General features: G+C 39.3%; 1 protein-coding gene across 2 annotated transcripts in view; it reads left to right on the plus strand.

Annotated features, from left to right (window-relative positions):
* The first annotated feature begins 1,394 nt into the window (after nucleotides 1–1,394).
* The window catches only part of LMBRD1 (LMBR1 domain containing 1), a 43,640-nt gene continuing 23,772 nt past the window's right edge, over nucleotides 1,395–21,262 (plus strand). Inside the window, exons 1-7 of one of the 2 annotated variants that reach the window (XM_028722680.2) lie at nucleotides 1,395–1,530; nucleotides 3,790–3,966; nucleotides 8,328–8,388; nucleotides 12,776–12,873; nucleotides 14,854–14,921; nucleotides 15,940–16,028; nucleotides 16,952–17,025. In XM_028722680.2, coding sequence (XP_028578513.2) covers nucleotides 1,465–1,530; nucleotides 3,790–3,966; nucleotides 8,328–8,388; nucleotides 12,776–12,873; nucleotides 14,854–14,921; nucleotides 15,940–16,028; nucleotides 16,952–17,025 — 633 coding nt within the window. In that variant the 5' untranslated portion in view covers nucleotides 1,395–1,464. The remainder of the gene's footprint in view (nucleotides 1,531–3,789; nucleotides 3,967–8,327; nucleotides 8,389–12,775; nucleotides 12,874–14,853; nucleotides 14,922–15,939; nucleotides 16,029–16,951; nucleotides 17,026–21,262) is intronic. The other variant, XM_028722681.2, reaches the window with a different exon arrangement.

Here is a 21,262-nt window from a genome sequence, read left to right on the forward strand (position 1 = left end):
TGATTGGATAGTTACAGAAAGTTGTTACTGTTGCTTTGTAGTTGAGCTCTATATATGCAGGTTGGCTGAACCATTCAGTTCAGTTCAAGCTTACTGTAAAGAACCACTTGGAGAAATCTCTGTCGTCTGCTTTGTCAACTCACTACTTAATAGAAAAGTGCTGTGGTTACTATTTAAGACTACATGTAGGTTCCTCCGTACCAAAAATGCTATGAATACTTTACAGAAAACCTGGTCTAACTTCTCCATGACATTCTACTTTTCTAAGTGCAGGGACTCTTTTTCCCCTGATGAAGAAATGAAGCATGTGACACACACACCCCGCGTCTGACGTGGTTAAAGATTCAATTCAAGGCTGAAAGGCAGATCTGTTACACAGGAGCGAGACTTGATGCTATTTACACGGGCGTGTGCTTCTGTTCTCCATAAATGGCGGCAGAGGGCGGTGCTGTTAGGCTAGGCAACCGAAAGCCAAGATGGAGATGTTTACGATTGTATCGGACCCGACCGCGAGGTGGTGCTTTAGTGTCGCTTTTCTGGTAGGTAGCTGCTGCTGCTGCTGCACAACACGTCACGGTTCAGTCTACTTTCTCACCCCGTCCACGATTTACGAAGTTACACGGTTTCTGCTGCCTCCCATCCCTGTTGGACGCATGCACAGCAGGGATTGCGGGGTAACCCCCTATTCACACACCTGGGAACGGCCAGCTCCACGGGAGTTAAATTCGAGCAGCGGACCTAGATTAAGTAAACCTTCAGGCGGGATTTCGGTTCCTGCTGCGTCCTCTCCAAAGCTGCCATCCCAGCAAATTTAGCTGGGTCGGGGCCGCTTGCTCCGAAGAAGACACGTGCAGGATTGCATTGCTGGTAAAAGGAATTTCGCAGCCTATGGATACGAAGCAAGAATGCTTGCATTGCGCGTGCAAACTTGCAATGCAAACGCCCGTGCTTCGTATGCACGAATCCTGCGCTAGTCCCCGTGTTTTTTATTCTTTAAACTGCCCCTCTTTTTGAGTTTTCCACCCAGAGAACCTTTATGACTCCCCGATACCGAAATCTAAAACGGGCCTCCGCCTTTCTAACAAGCCACCCGAAACCATAATTTAAGGCGCGGCCACAACGTCCTAAAAAAACCAACCACCACCCTAATTTAATTTAGAGCGGCCACGATTCCACCCGCCACGCTGCCTAGTCGGGAATCGACACGCAACAAGGTCAGCTGGGCGTGGGTGGGTGATTTTGCTCCGCCGCGCCCTCATTGGCCTCCTTCGGCAGCCGGGCCAGCCAATCAAGAGCAATCGCCAGTCTTCTGGCGCAGGGTGTTGTTTAGCGGTTCCCACAGTAACGCGGTTCCCCTTGCTTTGGGCCTCGCTTGGCCCCGCCCCCTGGTGCTCCATTAGACTCCTCCCCCTCGCGGCGGCGGCGCCGTTGCCGTGAGCGTCAGTGTTGTTGCCGGAAGTTAAGATGGCGGCCTTCACCGCGGAGACGGACCTGGTCACGGGCTGGTGCCTCTTCGGCCTCGCTTTGCTGGTAAGCTTGTGGGCTTTTGCGCCCCATGGGAAGAGTGGGGCGAAGACCTGGCGCGGCCCCCGACCCCCGCCTTAAAGGGCTCTTTTGAGTTTGGAAAGGGAGGAGGGCAGGTGAATTATATAAGGCTCCGTGGTTTCCACGCTTTCCCCCTGTCCCGCCTGCCCGTATCCTGGGAAGCAAGCCAGGCTCACTCTCAAGTTAAGTTTGCATAGGCTGGCAGCCGTCGTTGCTTAGGGCGCGTAAGTGAAACGACGTGGCGCAATGTACTTGTTTAGAAATAAAATTTGTACCCATGGGACTTGCTTTCTAGCAAGCGAGTGAAAAACTGCGCAAGCCAAAGTGCTCGGGAGAAAGAGAATCGAGCAATAATAGCCAAATATCGTTTCCTTGTTTTCCAGAGGGTGCGGAAAGAGCCCATATATATTTGTGTGTGGGGGGGGGGGGTAGGTTTCCCAGTTAAAGCCACCTTGTCGTTAAAGTGTACGGTGGGTTAGGCGTCCCTTTTTGCACCCTTCCTTCACTCATCCTGTCATCCACTCGGGAGGTTAGAGTAGCAGGGGTGACTGGCATTATGCAAAGTAAAGTGGCATTAGGACAATACTGCTCGGGGCTGCATGTAGCAAATAATAACACTTGCAGGTAGAGTTTGGTTTATAGCCCTTTACTCTGATGTGCAATAGGAAGGGAGTGTTTTTGTTTTGCATTGGTAAGCATATGAAATTTATACACCAGTCTTGAAATGGTACTGTCTAGAATTCTTCTACTTGAGCATACTAGTATGGAAATATAAGGTCTTGAGAGGGGGAACTATTTTTCTTTCTCCTGCCCTGTTTTAAGTACCAGATGTATTGATGGTATGAAATAAATTAATCCCTACCTTGGCTTGCAATGAGGGAGTGCGGAACTGATGAACAAACTTTTTGTACCTGCTTAAGGCTTGTGTATATCGTATATGCAGATGTCCAAACTAAACAGCACCCCATGGCTCAATAATTTCCATTGCTAATACAGTCTAAGATGCCCACTCTGCCCTTCAGCATGCCTTAAATGGCTTTTTATTGCCAAACCTCTTCAAACAGATCTTCAGTAAATATTGAGAGGACATACTAGGATTACATTAACCATTTCGGTGTGGCAAGCATCTACATAGGACATTACATTTCTGCAAATGTAATGATGTATATTTGCACAACAGGTGCCTTAAAAACACTGGGCTATGCATGCACAATCCCTGTGTGAATGTGAAGAGGTCTGTGCGTGTATCTGAGAGAGAAGTAGGGAGCACTGTAGATGGTAGCAGATTTGGGGTGTCTGGATTTAGTGGATAGAGTGGGCAACCACCCATGCATGTGTCAGGCTTTGTTTGGGGTCTCTGGGATGTCACAGTTTTGTTTTATGACTGTGACAGAGGACCTGCAGTCAGTGTCCCCCCCCCCCCCCGAAAAATAGGTGTCAGTACTCACCATGAAGTTGTTACAGTAAGTGCCATACTTTTTAACAACAGAAAAGAGATGTCGGTACTGTGTACCTTTGAGTATCTCCTTTAAAAAAGCATTTCCTGCAGTCATAAAGCTTCCTATGACCAAATAAGTAGAACTCTGGACAGTCCAAAAGAGCAAGTGTGAGAGCCAGTCTGGTGTAATGGATAGGATATTGGATTTAGACAAGGGAGACTTGACTCGCTGCCCACTCAGCATGGAGCTCATTAGCTAACCTTGGGCAACCAGTCATTGTTACATCATAACCCTACATAAGTCACCCTGAACTAGATTAAGATCATGTTGGTTTCAATTTGGCTGAAAGTTTACCAATCTGTTAATAAATTTACAAATGTTTTAGGAGTTCAGGGTAGCCTTATATATGTTACCTCATTGGTAACAATCCTGGTAGCACATGGGAAGCTTGCTGTTACAAGGTAAAATAGAGTCCTGAGGTATTCAGTTACCAGTTGTACGAACTGACTCATTATATTAACATTCAGATAAGATATGAAGCTGCTTAAAATAGAAGCCTTACAAGTGTTGAATCTGCACTTAAAAATAATGGCTTTGTAATTTTCTAACCCACTGCTGCATCTTGTTGGGGGGATGAAATGCTGACCTGGCGAAAGGGAAAATCTCAAAAGAAACACAATTAAAAATCTGTCCATAGAGAGTACATACCTTTGTATGGGTTTTGGTTTTGTATTGAGAAATAGGATTATGGCAAGAATATGATTCTTTTACTGGGTTGTAGTAACTTCTGTATTATTATTTTTAGGTTATCCTGATATTCTGCTGGGTTTATGTCCGCAAGTACCAGAGCAGACGTGAAAGTGAAGTAATCTCTACTATAACAGCTATTTTTGCTCTTGCAATAGCACTTATTACATCAGCACTTCTGCCAGTTGACATTTTTCTGGTTTCTTATGTGAAAAACCAAAATGGGACGTTCAAGGTATGTATTGATTACCCCTTCCAGCTACTTAAAATATATTCAAGTGGGCTGCAATCATAAACACACTTAGTAGGGGATAAGCCCCATGAAAAATGAGACCAACAACAAAGACAAATGAACAGGATTGGTCTGTTGATTGGGCAATATTGTATCTTCTAATTATTATTCAGTCTCCTAACCTATGGCTAGAAGATCAGGCATTCCCTCAAGTGTGACTCCTCCATCTCCTTTGAGCTTGCACACTGCTTACTCTTCCCTTCCCTTTTGAACATTACCTTGTGCAGTGTTATGTCTGCATTGGCATGCCAATAGCTACACTAATGTTTGTTAGCTTCTTAAATATTGAAACCAGGAAGCTGTTTGATTTAACTATTGGTAATGATTTTAACGCTGGTGCAGACACAACAGTGCACTATAGTTAGTTCTAACACGAAAGGGTGGGGAAGGAGTTACGTACAAACTTGAGCTGAGGGATAAACAAGGCATGAGCTTTCAGCCTCCTAACCATAATCAGCAGATTGTGCAATGTTATCTCTGAACCAGGCCCACATGTCAAATATCATAAAACTACATTTTCAACAGGAAGAGGGGCAGCTGTATTACAAAATGTGCAGTGTCATTGAATGTAAAAACAATTGCTTCTCTTTCCATCCTTGTACATACAAGTAATGCATGTTAGGAGAGCTGAAGCAGAAGGATCAGTTAGTGTTTGGCACAGATTCAGCATTGGAATTTTCTATGTTTTATTACCTGAGTTTGGTTAAAAACAGGATTAATGGCAGTAATGTTCTGAATTTGTTTTTAAAGGCAGTGGGTTATATAAACTTCTTTCTTTTTGTGTGTGTTTGTTTTCCATATATAGATATTAAAACCATAAATTAATAAATAGAAATGGTACTGCTTGTTAAAAAGGCAGAAATAACTTATTGAAGTGACGATAATTTGCATATCACATATGACTAATCTTAAATTGGCATGGTTTGTCCATTGTTGGAGTATTACTGCGTGTGTTGCTCATTTGTACCTATTCACTGTGACAGGATATATTTTTATCTAGGATACATACATCTTCCAGGTTATAGCCAGGGCTATATGAATTACACTCCTTGCAAGTTAAGTTGTGTAGTGGCTTATTTTTCCTAATGTCGATTCCAAGATCCATGTTTCTTCCAATAATAATAATAATAATAATAATAATAATAATAATTTATACCCCAGCCATTCTGGGCAGCTCCCAACAGAATATTGAAAACATGATAAAGCATCAAACATCAAAAACTTCCCTAAACAGAGTTGCATTCAGATGATTGGAAATATGAATTTTTGGATAGGTAAGGGTAGAAGGAAGGGAATTTGTTTTGAGAAAGGATTAACGAGGTGCATATGACATGGAAAGTCATCATCGGATTATTTGTGATCTAGCCCACTCTGGGACTTCAGTTGCTGTGCTATATGTACAATTATTATAAACTCATTTCCCCCCTTTATGAATTTTAGAAGCATCTGAAACTTAAGATGCTAAATTCTGATGCCTTTAACATATTAAATTCTAGATTGTGTTAAAAATTGCAGTAAGGGGAAAAAAATGTCTTTGGGTTGTTACAAAACTTCTGCATTCAGTCTCTCTGCCTACAGCCATAGCACCTGAAATACATCTTTGAAAGACTAGTGGCCCAACACAGATATAGATATACACATATTTACATATTTGTCCTACATGGATGCCCACCTCAAATCTTTTAAGGGCAAGTTGTAATTTGAATTTTTCTGTGGTTCAATTATAGCCACAGTTGCATTATGGAAAAGCAATGGGTCTCTTAAAGTGTTATCCAGCCTGGAGTAAGAATGGATTACGGGGGAAAGGATATAAATTCCAATTCCCATCTGTTCAGTTAAACTGTTTCAATAGTCCCTTCCCTTCTCCTAAGTCATCTTATTTCTTCCATTCCTGTAAGCACATTCAGTCTAGCTTTTTAATACGAATCCTATTAAGATCACCCCCCAGAAGTAATACCCCTTCTCTAAAAGGGAATAAACTACTCAATATGTTACTTTAAAAAAAAAGAAGTTTGATTAACATACCTGCTGTAGTAGTGGAAGCTCATGTTGGAGTGATGATGGAGAATGACAGGTGTCTTTTCCTTAAGAAAAATACTGTTGTCCTGCTTCTTTCTGTTATGGAGAAATTTTGTTGTGCCATGTTTTTAGTGTGGCTTCACTTTGCACTTGGAGGTAGTAGAAGGTACATAGTGGAATAAACACCTCCCTTCTTCCCAGCATAGTACACAACAGTTCTTTTCTAACTCTTGAGCAGTTCTGCTTCTATAACACTGGCATTTTCTTTTTCCTATTAGCTATAGCAGTCTCTCTGGCTGAATCAACAGAAACCTGTATGGTCACTCCTGTGTCAAATGCTGTGTTTGTCAAGGTTACTTTCAGAACCCTCATTTCATTGGAAACAGGGCCTTGTAAACTTGATGTAAAGATATAAAGTGACTGAATAAAGGGTGCAAAGAGGCTCTGAATAAAGGGTACCAATTAAAAGTAGAATGTTGCCTCCCAGTGCCACATTAAGTACACATTTTGTTTACTTAACAGCCATAGTGCTGTATCTAGTAATGTTGGATATGGCTTTTTCAGGCACCAAGTGAGACGTTGAAACCAGGATTCTCCAGTGTCTTACGCCTTACAGACTGTGGAATGGAGGTTGAAAGTAGACGTGTGTGTTTTAAGTATTTTGTTTATTCAGAAAGAGCTCAAATTAAGCATACCTGTCCACATTCTTCTGAGCAAGTGATCTACTTAAACACTTTTGGCAGGCACCCACAGTTAAAAGTCATCAGGGACAAGTGCCCATGGACATTTGCAAGCAGCTTCTGACAGCTTCTGCAACTGCAATTTGGAGAAGGGATGACACAGCTGGAATGTGACTGGCAAGTCCTGTCCCTGCACCTTTTTCCAAACTGCAAGACAGCTGAGAGAAAAGTCTATGCTTATTTCAGAGCTAGAGCTTGGAAGAAAGGTAGTCTTGTGTCCTTTGCATGGATGTTCAGAGAAGGGAAGAAATAGGGAAATTTCTGCTGTGATATCATTCTCCAAATTTTTGAGAAGAGTTCTTCCTCAGATCCAAAAGGCATGGCAGAAAGGTGAGGATTTCTGACCAGTGGTTTGGATAAGATAAGATAAGCCACAGGAATCTTTCCATACCCCTGTGCAAGAGAAGCATGACTCTGCCTCTCTATGCTTTTCAGGAGAAGTGATGGAGTCTTCTCTCATTTTTAGCAGTTTGGACATGTAAACCATTTCTGCCAGAGTCCTGCTTTTTCTTTCCTTCTCCATAAGGGAGTGCAAATGAGAGAATCCTCGTCTCTGCACATGTTAATGGATTTGGTTTGGCTGGGTTGGTAGTGAGGACATATGGAGGCAGACTGCAAGCCATGCTTCTGTTTGTGGACCCTGGTTTTTTCGGGCAATACTGGAGCTTGGAAGGGTAATAACATGCAGTATTCAAAATCAGCCTAGTTTGGGGGATAGGCCACATCGCTGTCAACTGGATGAGAGGAATGAGGGCTTTGTTGTTGTTTAGTCATTTAGTCATGTCCGACTCTTCCAAACCAGTGTAAATTAATAAGATACGATTGTGGGGGTTTTTTGGTCTATTTTTATCATTTCAGATAAGATTATTATTTCCCTGGAATTACTCCAGTGCAAGGCTTTAGATAAATAGGGTTCTAGTGGTTAGAGTGATTTTTTGTTGTTGTTAGACTTACTCACCCCTCCTTGGGTCATAACAGTGACTGCTTTAGAAATAGAATTGCATTGAGTTCTTGCTAATGTAGCAACATTTGATTCATTACGAGATAGATTACTTGAAAGTTGAAGAGGTCCGTGGAACCAACTGATCAGCAACTAGGTATAAATATATTTATGCATGTATTATGTGGGAACTTATCTGGGAACTGCAAGCCTAATTCTTTACATTGTAAATGTCTATGGGTTTCTGACTGAGCCTTAAAAGGAAATAAAGATATTTAGTAACAAGTTATTTAATGGTTTTGGTTATGCAAGATCACAACTACTATGGCTGAAAAGTAATCTGTCTTTGTACTGAATGGTTCTTCTTCAGTAAGATACACCACGTTCAGCTGTCATCTCTGTAGCGCAACTCTTCAGAGGAGAGGGAAAGTAGAATGAAGGGTCTTAATTTCATTTGTTGAGGTGATTCTTTGAAGTTCAATCGCCCATCTACACGTATGCGATGTAGCAGAAGTTGATATTTGAAAGTAGCTATTGTATACAGCTTACACAAATTGCTATTTAATGTAATATTGTTGTTTTTCTTCTTCTATCAACATTTCCAGGCTTGGGCAGATCCAAATGTTACAAGGCAAATTGAAGACACAGTATTATATGCATATTACAGTAAGTATTATAAAATAACACTCTTTATGTTCAGATCATGTAGTTTTGTGGCATATTTCATGTGTATACTAGTTTTTAATTTTAAATGGTGGTTTTTGCTATGTTCTGCTACTTCACATTATTTTTTTCTGGCTATCCTGTCAACAGGAGTTCTTTTGTTCTCTGAAGGTCTTCTATTTTGTTATGTTTGTAATTAAGGTTTTTTTCCGTCTTGTAAGCCACCTTGAATATGGTTTTAACTATGGAAATGCAGCATACAATTAAAATTATGTATGTATGTATTTCTGTTGGCCTCCTAACCCGCTTCTAGAAACATGCATTGGGAGTTCTGATTGGTCCGGTCCCTTAATCAGATCAGTTGTTCATAAAATTTAGAACGTTAAACACTGACTTTCTTCAAGACTTCCAGTATCTCATTAAAATATCTTGAGCGGCCTTGCTTCCTGAGATCTTTGGCTGAAAATGACAGATATTGAACTTGGTTCTTTATATATATCATTCTGCCACTCGTGTCTTCCCTCTCCTCTTAGTTTCAGAATTGTAGTGCATTAGGCTGCCATATGGTATTATTTAGGAAAGGCAGAAAAGTTACAACAGAGGTTGCCATAGTGGTGCTCTCTAGATGTTGTTGGGCTCCTGGCTCCCAGCAATCGAAGCCAGCATAGCCAGTGGTCGGGGTGATGGAACTTGTAGTCCATTAATATGGAGGGCACCACATCGACTATCTTTGATGTGCAGTATTCAAATTATCTCTTTCCTTAGATAGCAGTCTTAAAGTCATTTGGTTAAGGTTTCTGAAATGGCATATTAACCTCCCAAGTAGTAGCTTGCAATGAGATATTATTTTGTGTTACTTTTGCTAAAGTTCAGAAAAAGCTGATGGCATGTTAAATTATAGAATGTAGAAAAATATTTTCAAACATTGTTATTTCATTCTAACATGTGCTCAGCAGGATGTTTGCTCATATGCTGCCAAATAGTTTAGTAGAGTTGCTTCTGGATATCAGCATCCTTGATTTAATCTTGGCCTCGCTTTGCAGATGTCTGCATTTGGGTCCCCTGCTAGGAGAAGTATTTATTTATTAAAAATACCCCTTTCTAGTTAAGGAAATGACATCCCACTGTAAGGGGAGAATTCTTCAACGAAGGACATGTTCCAGTTTGCATAATATGACTTTGATGGGGTTTCTTTATGGGAGCATGATGTGGTTCCCTTCCTGAGCATGAAGAAAAAATATTATTCTGCTGCACTATGAATTCATTACATGTCAGTAGCTGGTTAATGTTGGAAAAGGATGTCTTACCTAAATTCTATTCACCTTTCAGCTTAAGCATAACACGGCACAACAGTTTTTTACTTACAGGAGTAAATGATGCAATAAGATTAAACATAACATTCTTCAGATGGAAGTTAAGAGGCTCCCTTTCTTACTGTGTTGTTGTTTTTGTTTTAACTATTTATTTATGCTTTTACCTTATATTTTTATCTTGTAAACCACCCTGAGATCTTATGATGAAGGGTGGTATGCAAGTCTAATATAATCAATCAATCAATCAATCAATCAATCAATTGATTGATTTCCCCAACAAAGGTAATCTTCTTTCCATTCTAGATTCCCCCTCCTAGCAGGATAAATTCAGAACCGTAGTCTTTTGCCATTCTTAGCAAAGCCATTTTCTCTAAACTTGAAAATATTTTCACTGCTAAAGCTAGTATACCTGGGAAATGGCTTGTGTGTGCTGCATGATCTGTCAGAGCTATAGATGTTCAGATAATGTGTTGCATGTCTCCAGACAGAAGAGTGACCTGTGGATTAGTAGGAGAAGCCTTCCTAATTTTCCAGCCTAATACTTAATGTATCTAGCATAAAGCTAATAGGCTAGAAATGTAAAGTACTCACCCACCTTTATTCACTGGTAATGTGAAACTCTTGTGGAAAGCCTATTCATTTGAGACTCTAAAGTGCTGACTTGAGGCTTTTAAGCTATTGAAATAATGGAATACAAGTAAGGGAAATAAAACTAAGTTTCTAGTGAGTACTTGAAGCTGCTTCAAGAAAGCCGTATATTTCCTACTCTAGAAGCATTATCACACACACTTTTATTTTAGATAATAAAGTTAAGTGTCCCCATCTTGAGGGAAATATTTTGTAGTCTGTAGGCTTGATGCTGTTGCACAGACCAACCTCCAGATGGAGCTAATGATTTAAGTATAAATGGAAAGCGATTCTAAATGTGTCAGATTAATGAGGTAGGCACCAGGTTCCCAGGCATTCTATATGAGCAGAACCATGACTTCACAAAATGGCTACCAAAATGTACAAAGGTATGAATGGTACTAAATGCAAATCAAACCAAATAGTTCCCATCATAGATAAAGCTGAAAGCAAATCTCTCCCCCCTCGCAAGGTAGGGAAAAAAAATATACTCAGAATATCACACAGGGTTTTTTTGGACACTGTAGCCTGACCACTTTTGTGGACAGTTTCCTCTGTAATCTTTAAATAAAACGTTTTGATGTTTAGATGAGTCTGCAGGACTTTTTATTAAAGACTGCATACTGGTCAGTCGTTCGATCTTTCTTGATTCAGTTTTAGTCTGATTCAGTTGCCTGTGGGTGTGTTAACAGATCAAGAAAGTGTTGGCAAGCCATTTTGCAGCCCGTAGGCTGTGATAGGATATTAGGAAGTACGTTGTCATTCCTCTTGCTGAAAGATGGATGTGTTTGCCTAGAAATAAAAGTAGAAGGGTGGGATGCTTTGAGAATAGAAGATGGCACTGGTAGTCACATGGGCACTGAAGGATCTTTGATAATGTGATTTTGATACGTATTTTGGGGAGAGATTTTGGTAGAGGTGAGCCAAAATGACCACAGAGAAAAGCATGTTTTTTTCCATGTATGAACCATTTTGGGATTTCTTGTTTGCTCACCAATGTTTATCTTTAAAAAACACACTGTGACAAAATTTTATACTTGCCGAAGATTGGACTGAAGTCTTGTTTTTGTAACTTGCAATTTTTCAATAAGAAAATGTAAGGAAGAGATCCCTTTTGACTGTATGATTTGTACATATCTTTTCTGGAGTAAATTCACCATTCTTGTTTCTTGCTGATAGCATAAAAGGACTGTGGCAGTAAGTACTAGTTATAGGGCTCTTTCTGTTTAGTACTGACAGTTGTAGTAAAGAGCTGTTTTCTGCAGTAAAGAATTATTTTCTACCATTCCTGAATTTTTAGTTCTGGCAATTTTTGTACAAAATAGTGAACCGGTAAGGGAAGATATAAAATATGATTTTGGTCTGAGAACAAATGATAAAGGCTTCCTGCCCATAGCTATTGTGACATAAAACACTTGAAAATGGGATTGACCCAAGTTTGTCAGTGTTTGCTTGTTACTCTTGACTCTTTCCCACTGTTTCCCAACCCTTTACCTCTCCATTTAAATTCAGACTAAGCTCATCAGAACAGGGGTTGCTACCTCTTGCCCACGTGAGCCTGGAAAGCAAATGAGGCACCAACAAAATATATATATATATATATATATATATATATATATATATATGCAGGTTTTGGTGTCCTCGGGTGTCTTCCCGTGTAAAAGTTGGGGTGTCTAGGCGACGTTTCGACGAGGTCTCACTCGTCATCTTCAGGCTGGTGCTTTCGGCTTCTTGTTACTGGAACAGAGCAGGATCTCAGTGTTTGAGTTCCTATAAATACTGTTGAGGAGGTGTGGCCTCTAATGTTCTTGGGCAGAGAGGAAGTTCCCAGGCTAGTGTGCCTTTTCTTCTTTTGTTTCTTAATTACTTGAGGGATATCTTGAGTGATATATATATAAAAATATATATATCAATAAAAATATATATATAAAAATATATATAAACTATTGATAAGATCAGTCACATGCTTTTGTCAATCATCAGCAAATTTTAATTGGTCAACCAGGCTACAGCCAAAAAAACAAGCAAAGAAGTTTTAGCAACCTAGCATAGACAACAGAGCACAATAAAGCACATGAGATGAAGCACATATAATACGTAAAGCATACATTCACATGTGGCATATACCTCAAGCTGTGAACGCTAGTTTCATAGGCTTACTTGAGTTAGGAAGCTTTTTCAGTAACCATAGTTGTGTTGAACATAACAGGCTGAGCCCTGCTAAACGGCAGATGTTTAATTTTGTTGATGTCGCAAAGATCGCACTCGGCTCTAAGATTTTCTTTCAGTACTTTGTCCTTGGAGTTTCATATAACTTGCAATATAATATATAGTGTATTGCCTCAGTAGACCAATATTGTAGTAGTAAATGAGAGTTTGAAGTGTGTTAACATGTTCTTTTAACATCATTTTTGGGGAGAATGATTATTTTTCCATCCTTTCACTTCTAGCACTCTATTCCATCATATTATTTTGTGTGTTCTTATGGATCCCCTTCGTCTACTTCTACTACGAGGAGAAGGATGAAGATGATGCCAACACATGCTCAGTAAGATGTTTATAGGACTTCTGATTGCTTGACTTGGACATCTAGTGAATAAAGAGGTTCTGGTTTATTCTACTGCCAGCTGGAAAAAAAATCTTATTAAATGCTGTCCAGTGTTAAAAGTAAAATACACTGCTGATGCTTGAAGCCAGTATTGGGAATTGTATTGACTTAATCTGTCAGTTAACCTAAGTAGAGGCTCACCAGGGAGATCCTGAGCTAAGAATTGTGCCCTTAACACATAGTGTATGAAGTTGGTTGTTTTCAACTGACCAATGTTAAGATTAACCACAGCTTAGAATTTAAGTGACATGCTAAACTAAAATGAAAGAGAAAGTTTCTTATCTCCTTGCAGCCATGCCAGAGGAAGAGGGTATGTGAACTCTAGCTGGTTCAAAATACAGTGAATTTTAATATCCGAAGATTCAGTACAGGCAAAAGGAAGTACAACTGCACAGCAGATAGTTTTAGATTGGTTGCTTAGACCTGCTGTTTCTCTCCCGTGCAGTATTGGAAAATGAAGCAAAAATGTACTGCGTGGCATCTGCTATTACAAAATGTTGAGATGGTCACCAGTTTAGATAGCTTTAAAAGGAGATTAGACAAATATATTCATGATAAAGCCATTAAAGGCTATATGATAACTATAGGTAATATGCCTCTGAATGCTGGTTGCTAGGGAGCACAAGAAGGAGAGTGCTATTGCACTCAGGTCCTGTTTGTGGACTACCCACAGGCATCTGGTTGGTTATTGTGAGAACGGACTGCTGAACCCAGATACATCTTTGGTCTGACCCAACAAGACTCCTATTACATGATGTTTAACAATGGTTTAGTATTATGTCTAAACACAGTCAGTGAAGGGAGATTGACTTGTGCGTATATAAATGCTCATGAAGTCTGTTTGTGAATAGACGCAGCAGTAACCACAGTACTTCTATAAAATGCTTGGCGATCGTAACTTTTGAGGCAGAATAGGAATTAATGCAGTAAATTTTTCATTGATAAAGTGCTTTCAAAAATTATTTCTACAGAAAGCAGTTTTGGCCACCAGAGAGTGACCTGTTTGTGTGCTTCTCTAGAAGCTACATGTGAATGTATTTTATCAGTTTAAAGGGTGAGAATAATTTATTGCATTAAATAATATTGTGTTTTTCTCCTCTTTGACTTGACAACAGTGCCTTTGTGGCGCCCAAAAGGAAATGGGACCAAAACATCCCTATTTAAATGGTGGGGACAGAGAGACTCTAGTTTAAAGAAACAATATATTGTCTTAAGCAAGAAAACAGGAATTAACAGCTGGAAGTAAAATATAATCCTCTTTTATTGATGAGAACCTAAATACTGTGGAAACTTGCATTTTCATTTTAATGGAAAATATCCATAAAGCTCTTCCAGTAATGAGCTTTCTTTCTTCATTTTCCATTGTTATGTAGTAGATATCTGCAGTGCAGATATCTTACTCATTTTTAAAGAAACTGCACTGAAATAGTCGCAGCAGAAGATTGGTATCATTTGATGTGCTTGCTGCATGAAACAACATGCCTAATGCATATTGGACATTCAAAGTCACACTTTTCTTATTGTTCTGTCAGTGAAGCATTTTGGTATTCCAGATGAAACAACTCTCTCTCCCCCCCCCCCCTTGCCGTGTGCTGTTCCAGGGGTTCTCCCAACCCCTCCAGAGCCAGTTTTGGGGAGCGGGTGGGAGGAGGAGAGGAAAACGCCGGTGTGCAAGCAGAAGCTGGTGGGACTCATTAGTTAAATCCTGTCCTTGAATTGCAGAGCTTATAAAAGTTCATAATTAACTTTAATTTATTGATATACAGGAAGAAATCAAGATCCTTGAGTAATTTTTAAAATTTCAATATAAATTTTCAAAAAATCTGTTTTGTGGGGCATCCAGACAGATGCAGTAGGCAGAATTAGCTTGAAGATATTGTTAGTTTCTACATATTCTTACTTTTTGTTCTAATTTTACAGCAGGTTAAAATTGCAGTCAAGTATACTCTAGGATTTCTTCTGGTTTGTTCTGTTCTTCTACTAATTGGGTAAGTGGTTATGTTTCTGCATTCTAATACCACAAGATGTTGTGGGTGACCTTGGGCCAGTCACACTTCTTTGAAGTCTCTCAGCCCTACTTACCTCACAGAGTGTTTCTTGTGGGGGAGGAAGGGAAAGGAGAATGTTAGCCGCTTTGAGACTCCTTAAAGGGAGTCAAATCCAAACTCTTCTTCTTCTTCTCTAGTGCGCTAGGTATTCTCAAGAACTCCAGTAACAGTGCCAATTGTGCTGCATCAGCTACTTTTCCAATATTGTTAAAATAGTTAAACTCTCCTCATCCCTGTACCGCCACTTAGATTGAAGTGTGCTGGGACAAAGTTAGGCTCCCTCGCTAGCAATAGCAGCTCATTATTGTAAAGTCTGTGGGTGTTGGTGGCGCAGCTGTTGTTTGTCAGCTAAAATGCTTGCTTTCAGTGCCACGCAGATGTGTGCATCCTTCTTTGACATAAAATTCCCTCATTTTAGCTTTGCAGATTGTTTTCTGTATTTAATTTAGGAATGCCTTCAAAGCTTGGGAGGGGGGTATTGGGCAGGGTTTGGTCTTCATAGTCTTTTTAAGTGTTTTTAGTTGATAGCCAATGTTGGCCGTTCTCACTCACTGAAATTAGTGGGCACAAGTAACTTAAATTAATGATTTCAGAAGGTTTCCTCTTAGTAAGCTTTAGTTGAATATCTCTTTGTATTTGTCACAAACTGTAGCAAAGCTCAGTTTCAATAAATAGTTGATGTTCTGAAATGTTCACTCTCTCTGCATTTGGCTGGCTTTCCAGAAACCTCTGCTTTGGTCACCAGATATTGTGAAGTCAATATAGAGTCAATATTTTCAAACCCTTTTTGTTAGGAACACCGAAATGTAGTGCAGAAGGCTGTAAAAATTTCCATGGTAACATGGATGAGCCCTGTCACCATCCTAGTATTATTGTAAGACCATTTGTAGTCTTGATGTAGTGTATTTTGCAAGGTAACTATCAGAGGATAACATTTTTATTTTTTCCTCCTTGTTAGAGCCTTTGTTCCATTGAATATTCCCAACCAAAAAAATACAACGGAATGGGAGAAAGTGAAACTTTTGTTTGAAGAGCTTGGAAGCAGCCGTAAGTTAGAGACCTAAGAAGTGAATAATTTTGTATATCCTTACTCCAAATAAGACAGTTTTCATTGGACTATTCCATTCATCTTTAAGAATCTTTTAAGTTATAGTATTGCTCCCAGGAGTTACATGTTTGGAATGTTGTGAGTGTCCTGGGCACTATCCCCATTGGTCACTTTTTCACTGTGCCCACATGGACCACATTCATGACCCCAGAAAGGCTAGATGCAGGGAATACCAAATTTTAAGGCAAAAACCTGCAGCCAGAAACAACTGCTGACATTGATCTTCTAAACTCTTAACTTCATGACGGTGTACTCTTTGTTTTGCTTACTTAGGCTGTCATTCCATTGTGTTGCACAATGGTAAAAGCATTTATATTGTAAGTTCTGTGTCTAGAATAACCTTGCAGCTGAAATTTTCTTTTTGATCTGTGCATATGTTTCTATATTTGTTTATGCTGTTTCCTAGGAATGTGGGTGGTGTTGTGGTGTAAACCACAGAGCCTTGGGCTTGCCGATCGGAAGGTCGGCCGCTCAAATCCCCGCGATGGGGTGAGCTCCTCTTGCTCGGTCCCAGCTCCTGCCAACCTACCAGTTGGAAAGCATGTCAAAGTGCAAGTAGATAAATAGGTACCGCTCCGGCGGGAAGGTAAACGGCGTTTCCGTGCGCTGCTCTGGTTTCGCCAGAAGCGGCTTAGTCATGCTGGCCACATGACCCGGAAGAACTGTCTGTGGACAAATGTCGGCTCCCTTGGCCAGTAAAATGAGATGAGTCCTGCAATCCCAGAGTTGTTCGCAACTGAACTCAAGTGTCAGGGGTCCTTTACCTTTAGAGATGACACACACAGTGGAAAAAAGGAAAACAAATGGAAACAAGTGTTCCTTAATGTGAATTTCAGCAAAGCATTTCCCTTTTGTCTTACAGATGGTTTGGCGGCCCTATCCTTCTCTATAAGTTCTTTGACCCTTATTGGAATGGTGGCATCTGTTACATATACAGTAAGTATTCATCTTTTTGTCTTGTGTTCATTTTGATGTTTGCTTCAGCTACAACAACTTGGAAGTCTTTCCACAGACCTTAATCTATACTGAAAGCCAATGCTTTCAGTTGTGTTGGAGTAACAAATGTGAATTGGAATAGTTGAGTTGTAGGTAAATGTTTTTGAGTTTAGGTCATGTCTCTAAGTGTGTGGTAAAACTCAATTGAATGCTATTATGCTTTAGCCTTTAAAAGAAAATTTCTAGACTCTGGAATCTTCCCCCTTCAATTAAATACTTTCCTTTTCAAAACTGTTTAAAACACTTTTCTTAACATTGTGCATAGTGGCAGCTTTTTACCATGAAGCTTGATTTAGTTGAGCATGATTGAGCTTTACCATTCCTGTTGGAAGTATTGATGAACCTAATCTTAATAAGAATTTTGTGGAGATTATAATCAGTTAAATAGTAAACTCTTGTTTTAGAGTTTTTAGATGACAAACGATGATAGATGATAGAAGAATGATCTAAATTCTTCTAAATATATATGTTCAGGTGTGAATAAGTTTTGTTCCTTGCCTTAAAATGGTAGTAAACTATGGTTGCAGTTTCTCAAAAGTTAGTACCTTGGCAGAGAAAGGTTTTAAAATGAATTGTGCAGATGTGATGTCTTCCTGACTCAACACTATAGTCAGCAGAATTTTGATGCCATCCCTAAGTCAATGTGTCAGAGCTGAGGGTATGAAGTGGGATTACGGTTATAGATTTCTGTATTCTGAATATTGACCTTCTCAGCATCTTGGCCAAAGTCTTTACTGATTAAAAGCCTTCACTATAGCAAGCTCTGTTTCACAAAGTAATCTTTTAATACTTATATAAACAGTTTATTCTAGTAACTGTTCCTTTGTCAAGCAAAGAATTTAGAGAACTTTATACCAGTCTCATTGGCCAGCAGCACATGTCCACAGTTAGCTGCATTATTAAAAAAACAAAAACAAAATACAATCGGTGAGTGGCAATTATGCTTCTTCCAGTTCTACCATACTCCCTGTCTGTGTGATGGAAATAAACATATGCTGCCTTACATTTGCAGCGCTTTTATGAGTTTTATGGAGAAAATGTGTGTAAGCACATGAATGCATACAAAATCCTAGCGTTTAAAAAGCATTTTTCATTTGATGTATTCACCACCTGAGGAAGTAAGACCCCTGCAGTTGGATCCACCCACATGGTTGTTTAAGAAATACACACACAGCACAAAAACTTCCCAGTGCCATCGGATTGCATTATTGAGAAGTGGCTTTTCTGTGTGGGAAGGGTGCCTTTGTGCTCACCTATTGGTGTGCTGTTTGTGTGTGTGTGTTAATTCAGTTGTTGTGGTAGGGCTTATGTGTTCAAAGGTTTCACTTGCTTGTTTTTGAGCCTCATTTATGAACACAGATTATTTTTTTCTTGTGGTCTCCTTACCGTCAGAGTTAAGGTGTACATTGCTGGACTAGGAAGACCATTGGTCTGATTTCGCAGGCCTTTTATGCTATTATTCAAAACACTTTGTGAGTTGTGAGTGATCTTAAGGGACTATTTTGAAACGCTATTAAGCTTGGGGCCTTTCTGTGCAAACTTCTGAAATCCAGCAAACCATCCAGTTGAGCTAGGTTGTATTCTTTGCAAGGAATCACTGTGCAAGTGTAAACGTTTTTAGAAAAAACATTTATTGCTTGGCCTGGTGTGTTGTTCATTGCAGTGTTTAACAGGATATATGCTAGTTTGATCTCTTTCACAGCCAAAATTGAATCTTACTCATATTTTGATTGAACGGTAGCAATATTTTCCTTATATTTGGGATACGGAAGGGTAGACACTCCACAAATCTGCCCTTAACTTGTACTCACGTTAACCACCTCTAAACATGGAGCCTCACCATAAATGATAAATAAGGGCTTGCTAGAAACCCCATTGGCTAATTAGGCCAACCAAAATGTCATGAAGTAGGGTGCAAGCTTGCAGTTACTCCAGAACTCTTCAACAGGCCAGATGGTTAAAATACAAGAGTCTTAAGAGTGTGGGAGGAGGGAGCAGATGCAGACATGAATGGCTTGACAACAAACAATCTTTGTTTTTCTTCTCTTTTTTAATACCTAGGCTGTTGGAGAACTCAAAAGCTTGTATATTTTGTGACATTTTGTTTGTCCTAATAAATCATATGGATTTTGCTTCTTTTTCTTCTTATGGGCTAACATGGCTACCTGTTACCCTTTGTTAGAAGCTGTATCACAAACATTGCTTGCTTTAAATATGTTCTGCATTTAAATGATTTTAGATAACCTTGGGTATTAATAGTGAACCTCTCACCAGCTTTGTGCTGCTATTTGAAGTCAAGGTAAAACAGTACAGCTTTTGCTGTGATGAACGTGATTGATTCTTTCCCCTGCTTCTTTGTTCTTGAAGGGTACATGTAAGTGGCTTTAGTTTTTCCAAAACATTTAATAATGTTTGCATCTCTATGAAAATGTCACTGTAGGTAAGCACTCCAGTGCTGATTAAAAAGATGCAAAAATACAAAAGATACATTTGGCTGCAACTTTTAAGTGACCTTTCCCGTTATTACTAGTTCACAAAAACTTTGTGATAGCCAATACTTTACTTGCCTTAAATTATTCTATAAAATGTATCATTCATTTTGTAAATGTCAGCATAGTTTAAAATTATTAGAATATTAAATAGTATCATTGTCCTTTTGGGCAAACTAAGTTTGGGGAGGACATGTACATTCTGCATAGCTCTGGGAATGCCCTAATATCTAGTGGGGTTTCTTTCAATTGATATTTCTCCCTGAAAGGCTACAGAAATACAATAGGCAGGCATGGGCGTGTAATTGCACTGTAATTGAATGTTTTGTCTGCCAAGTATAGGATAATATTGCTAGTAAACTAGTATGACTTTCGTAATGCGTATCTTCTACTTAAACTGAACTTGATCTTTGGACTCTTAACATATTCTGATTATATTATTTCTTCTGTATAGCAGTGTAAATTCAGGTAGAATCCCCTCCCATCCTTTCTAGTGCCTGATCTCTCAAGGAGCTAGTGGTACCATGTGAGGAAACAAGAGACTGTAGACTACAGCAAGATACATTATTTTACTACTATTGTCCTGTGCTCTAATCATACTGTGCATGTTCACAACTATGCTACCAAAACGTGCAATACATTTGCTTAAATTAATAATTATTTAATCAGGAAAATGATAATACAAATAACTTCGGAAACTGACCATAGGCCTGTGGTCTAAATGAAAATACATTGTGGAGAGGGGGGGGGATGGAGGGCACAGAGATCCAAGGAAAACAATGGAGAAGGATTTAGATTTTTGTTGTTGAAGGAATCTGACATGTATTGAGAAAATGTCCTTGGTTAAGATGTAGGGACTGTCAATGTGTATGAACACAGTGTTTTGTATCATGATCATAAACAGAAGCTTTTAAGGTAGGAAACCTTAAGGTAGACACAATAGATAACAGTCAAGGGAAGTCTGGATTCTGCTACTGCCTTCACAACACATGTGGTAGAGAAGCACAGGTGAAATGTCTTTCTATTCTTTGGAACAAGTTCTCTTAGCAGCAAATATTTTTTGTTATGCTGAGCATGTCAGAATTGAGCAATTCCTTCCTACAGGGCTGTCTAAGGCTGTTCTGTTTCCCCCCCTGCATCAACTGCCTTGCCACCTTTCGGAAGGCTTATTTTCTATGTACTGTACTCTTTCTTTTTTATTTATGCATTTGCTAAATTTATGATCCATCCTTCCTCTAAATGTTCACATTAGTGCATATTTGTTACATAGGAAAACTGAGCCCCTTCATTTTTTTTGCTGTCATTCTGCTAGGAAAAATTAATAGAGAAGATTTGCAAATGATGGACTGCATAGTTCTCACCTTTTGAGAATTGTCATCTTCACTACAGGTTAGCTTATAGCCATTCAGAAATGGAATCATTTTCCTACTGAAGAGATTAAGAGACAAAAGGCAGCATTTTCTATTTAGAAACGCTCTTTACATATTCAAAAAATGGACACAGATTTTATTCACCACCTTTCTGTGCTACTTGTGTATTGTGTGCAGCTTCGCTAGAGGGCAGATGTGGGCAGTAAATATATTGCAGGGCAGGAATTGCATCTTGAAAGTATTTTGTGTTCAGTTTAGTGCTTTATATAGTCTAAAATTGCATGTTATGCATTCTAAAAAAAACCTAACAAATAGTTT

This window comes from Podarcis muralis, chromosome 3, assembly GCF_964188315.1.
Source record: "Podarcis muralis chromosome 3, rPodMur119.hap1.1, whole genome shotgun sequence".
NCBI lineage: Eukaryota > Metazoa > Chordata > Lepidosauria > Squamata > Lacertidae > Podarcis > Podarcis muralis.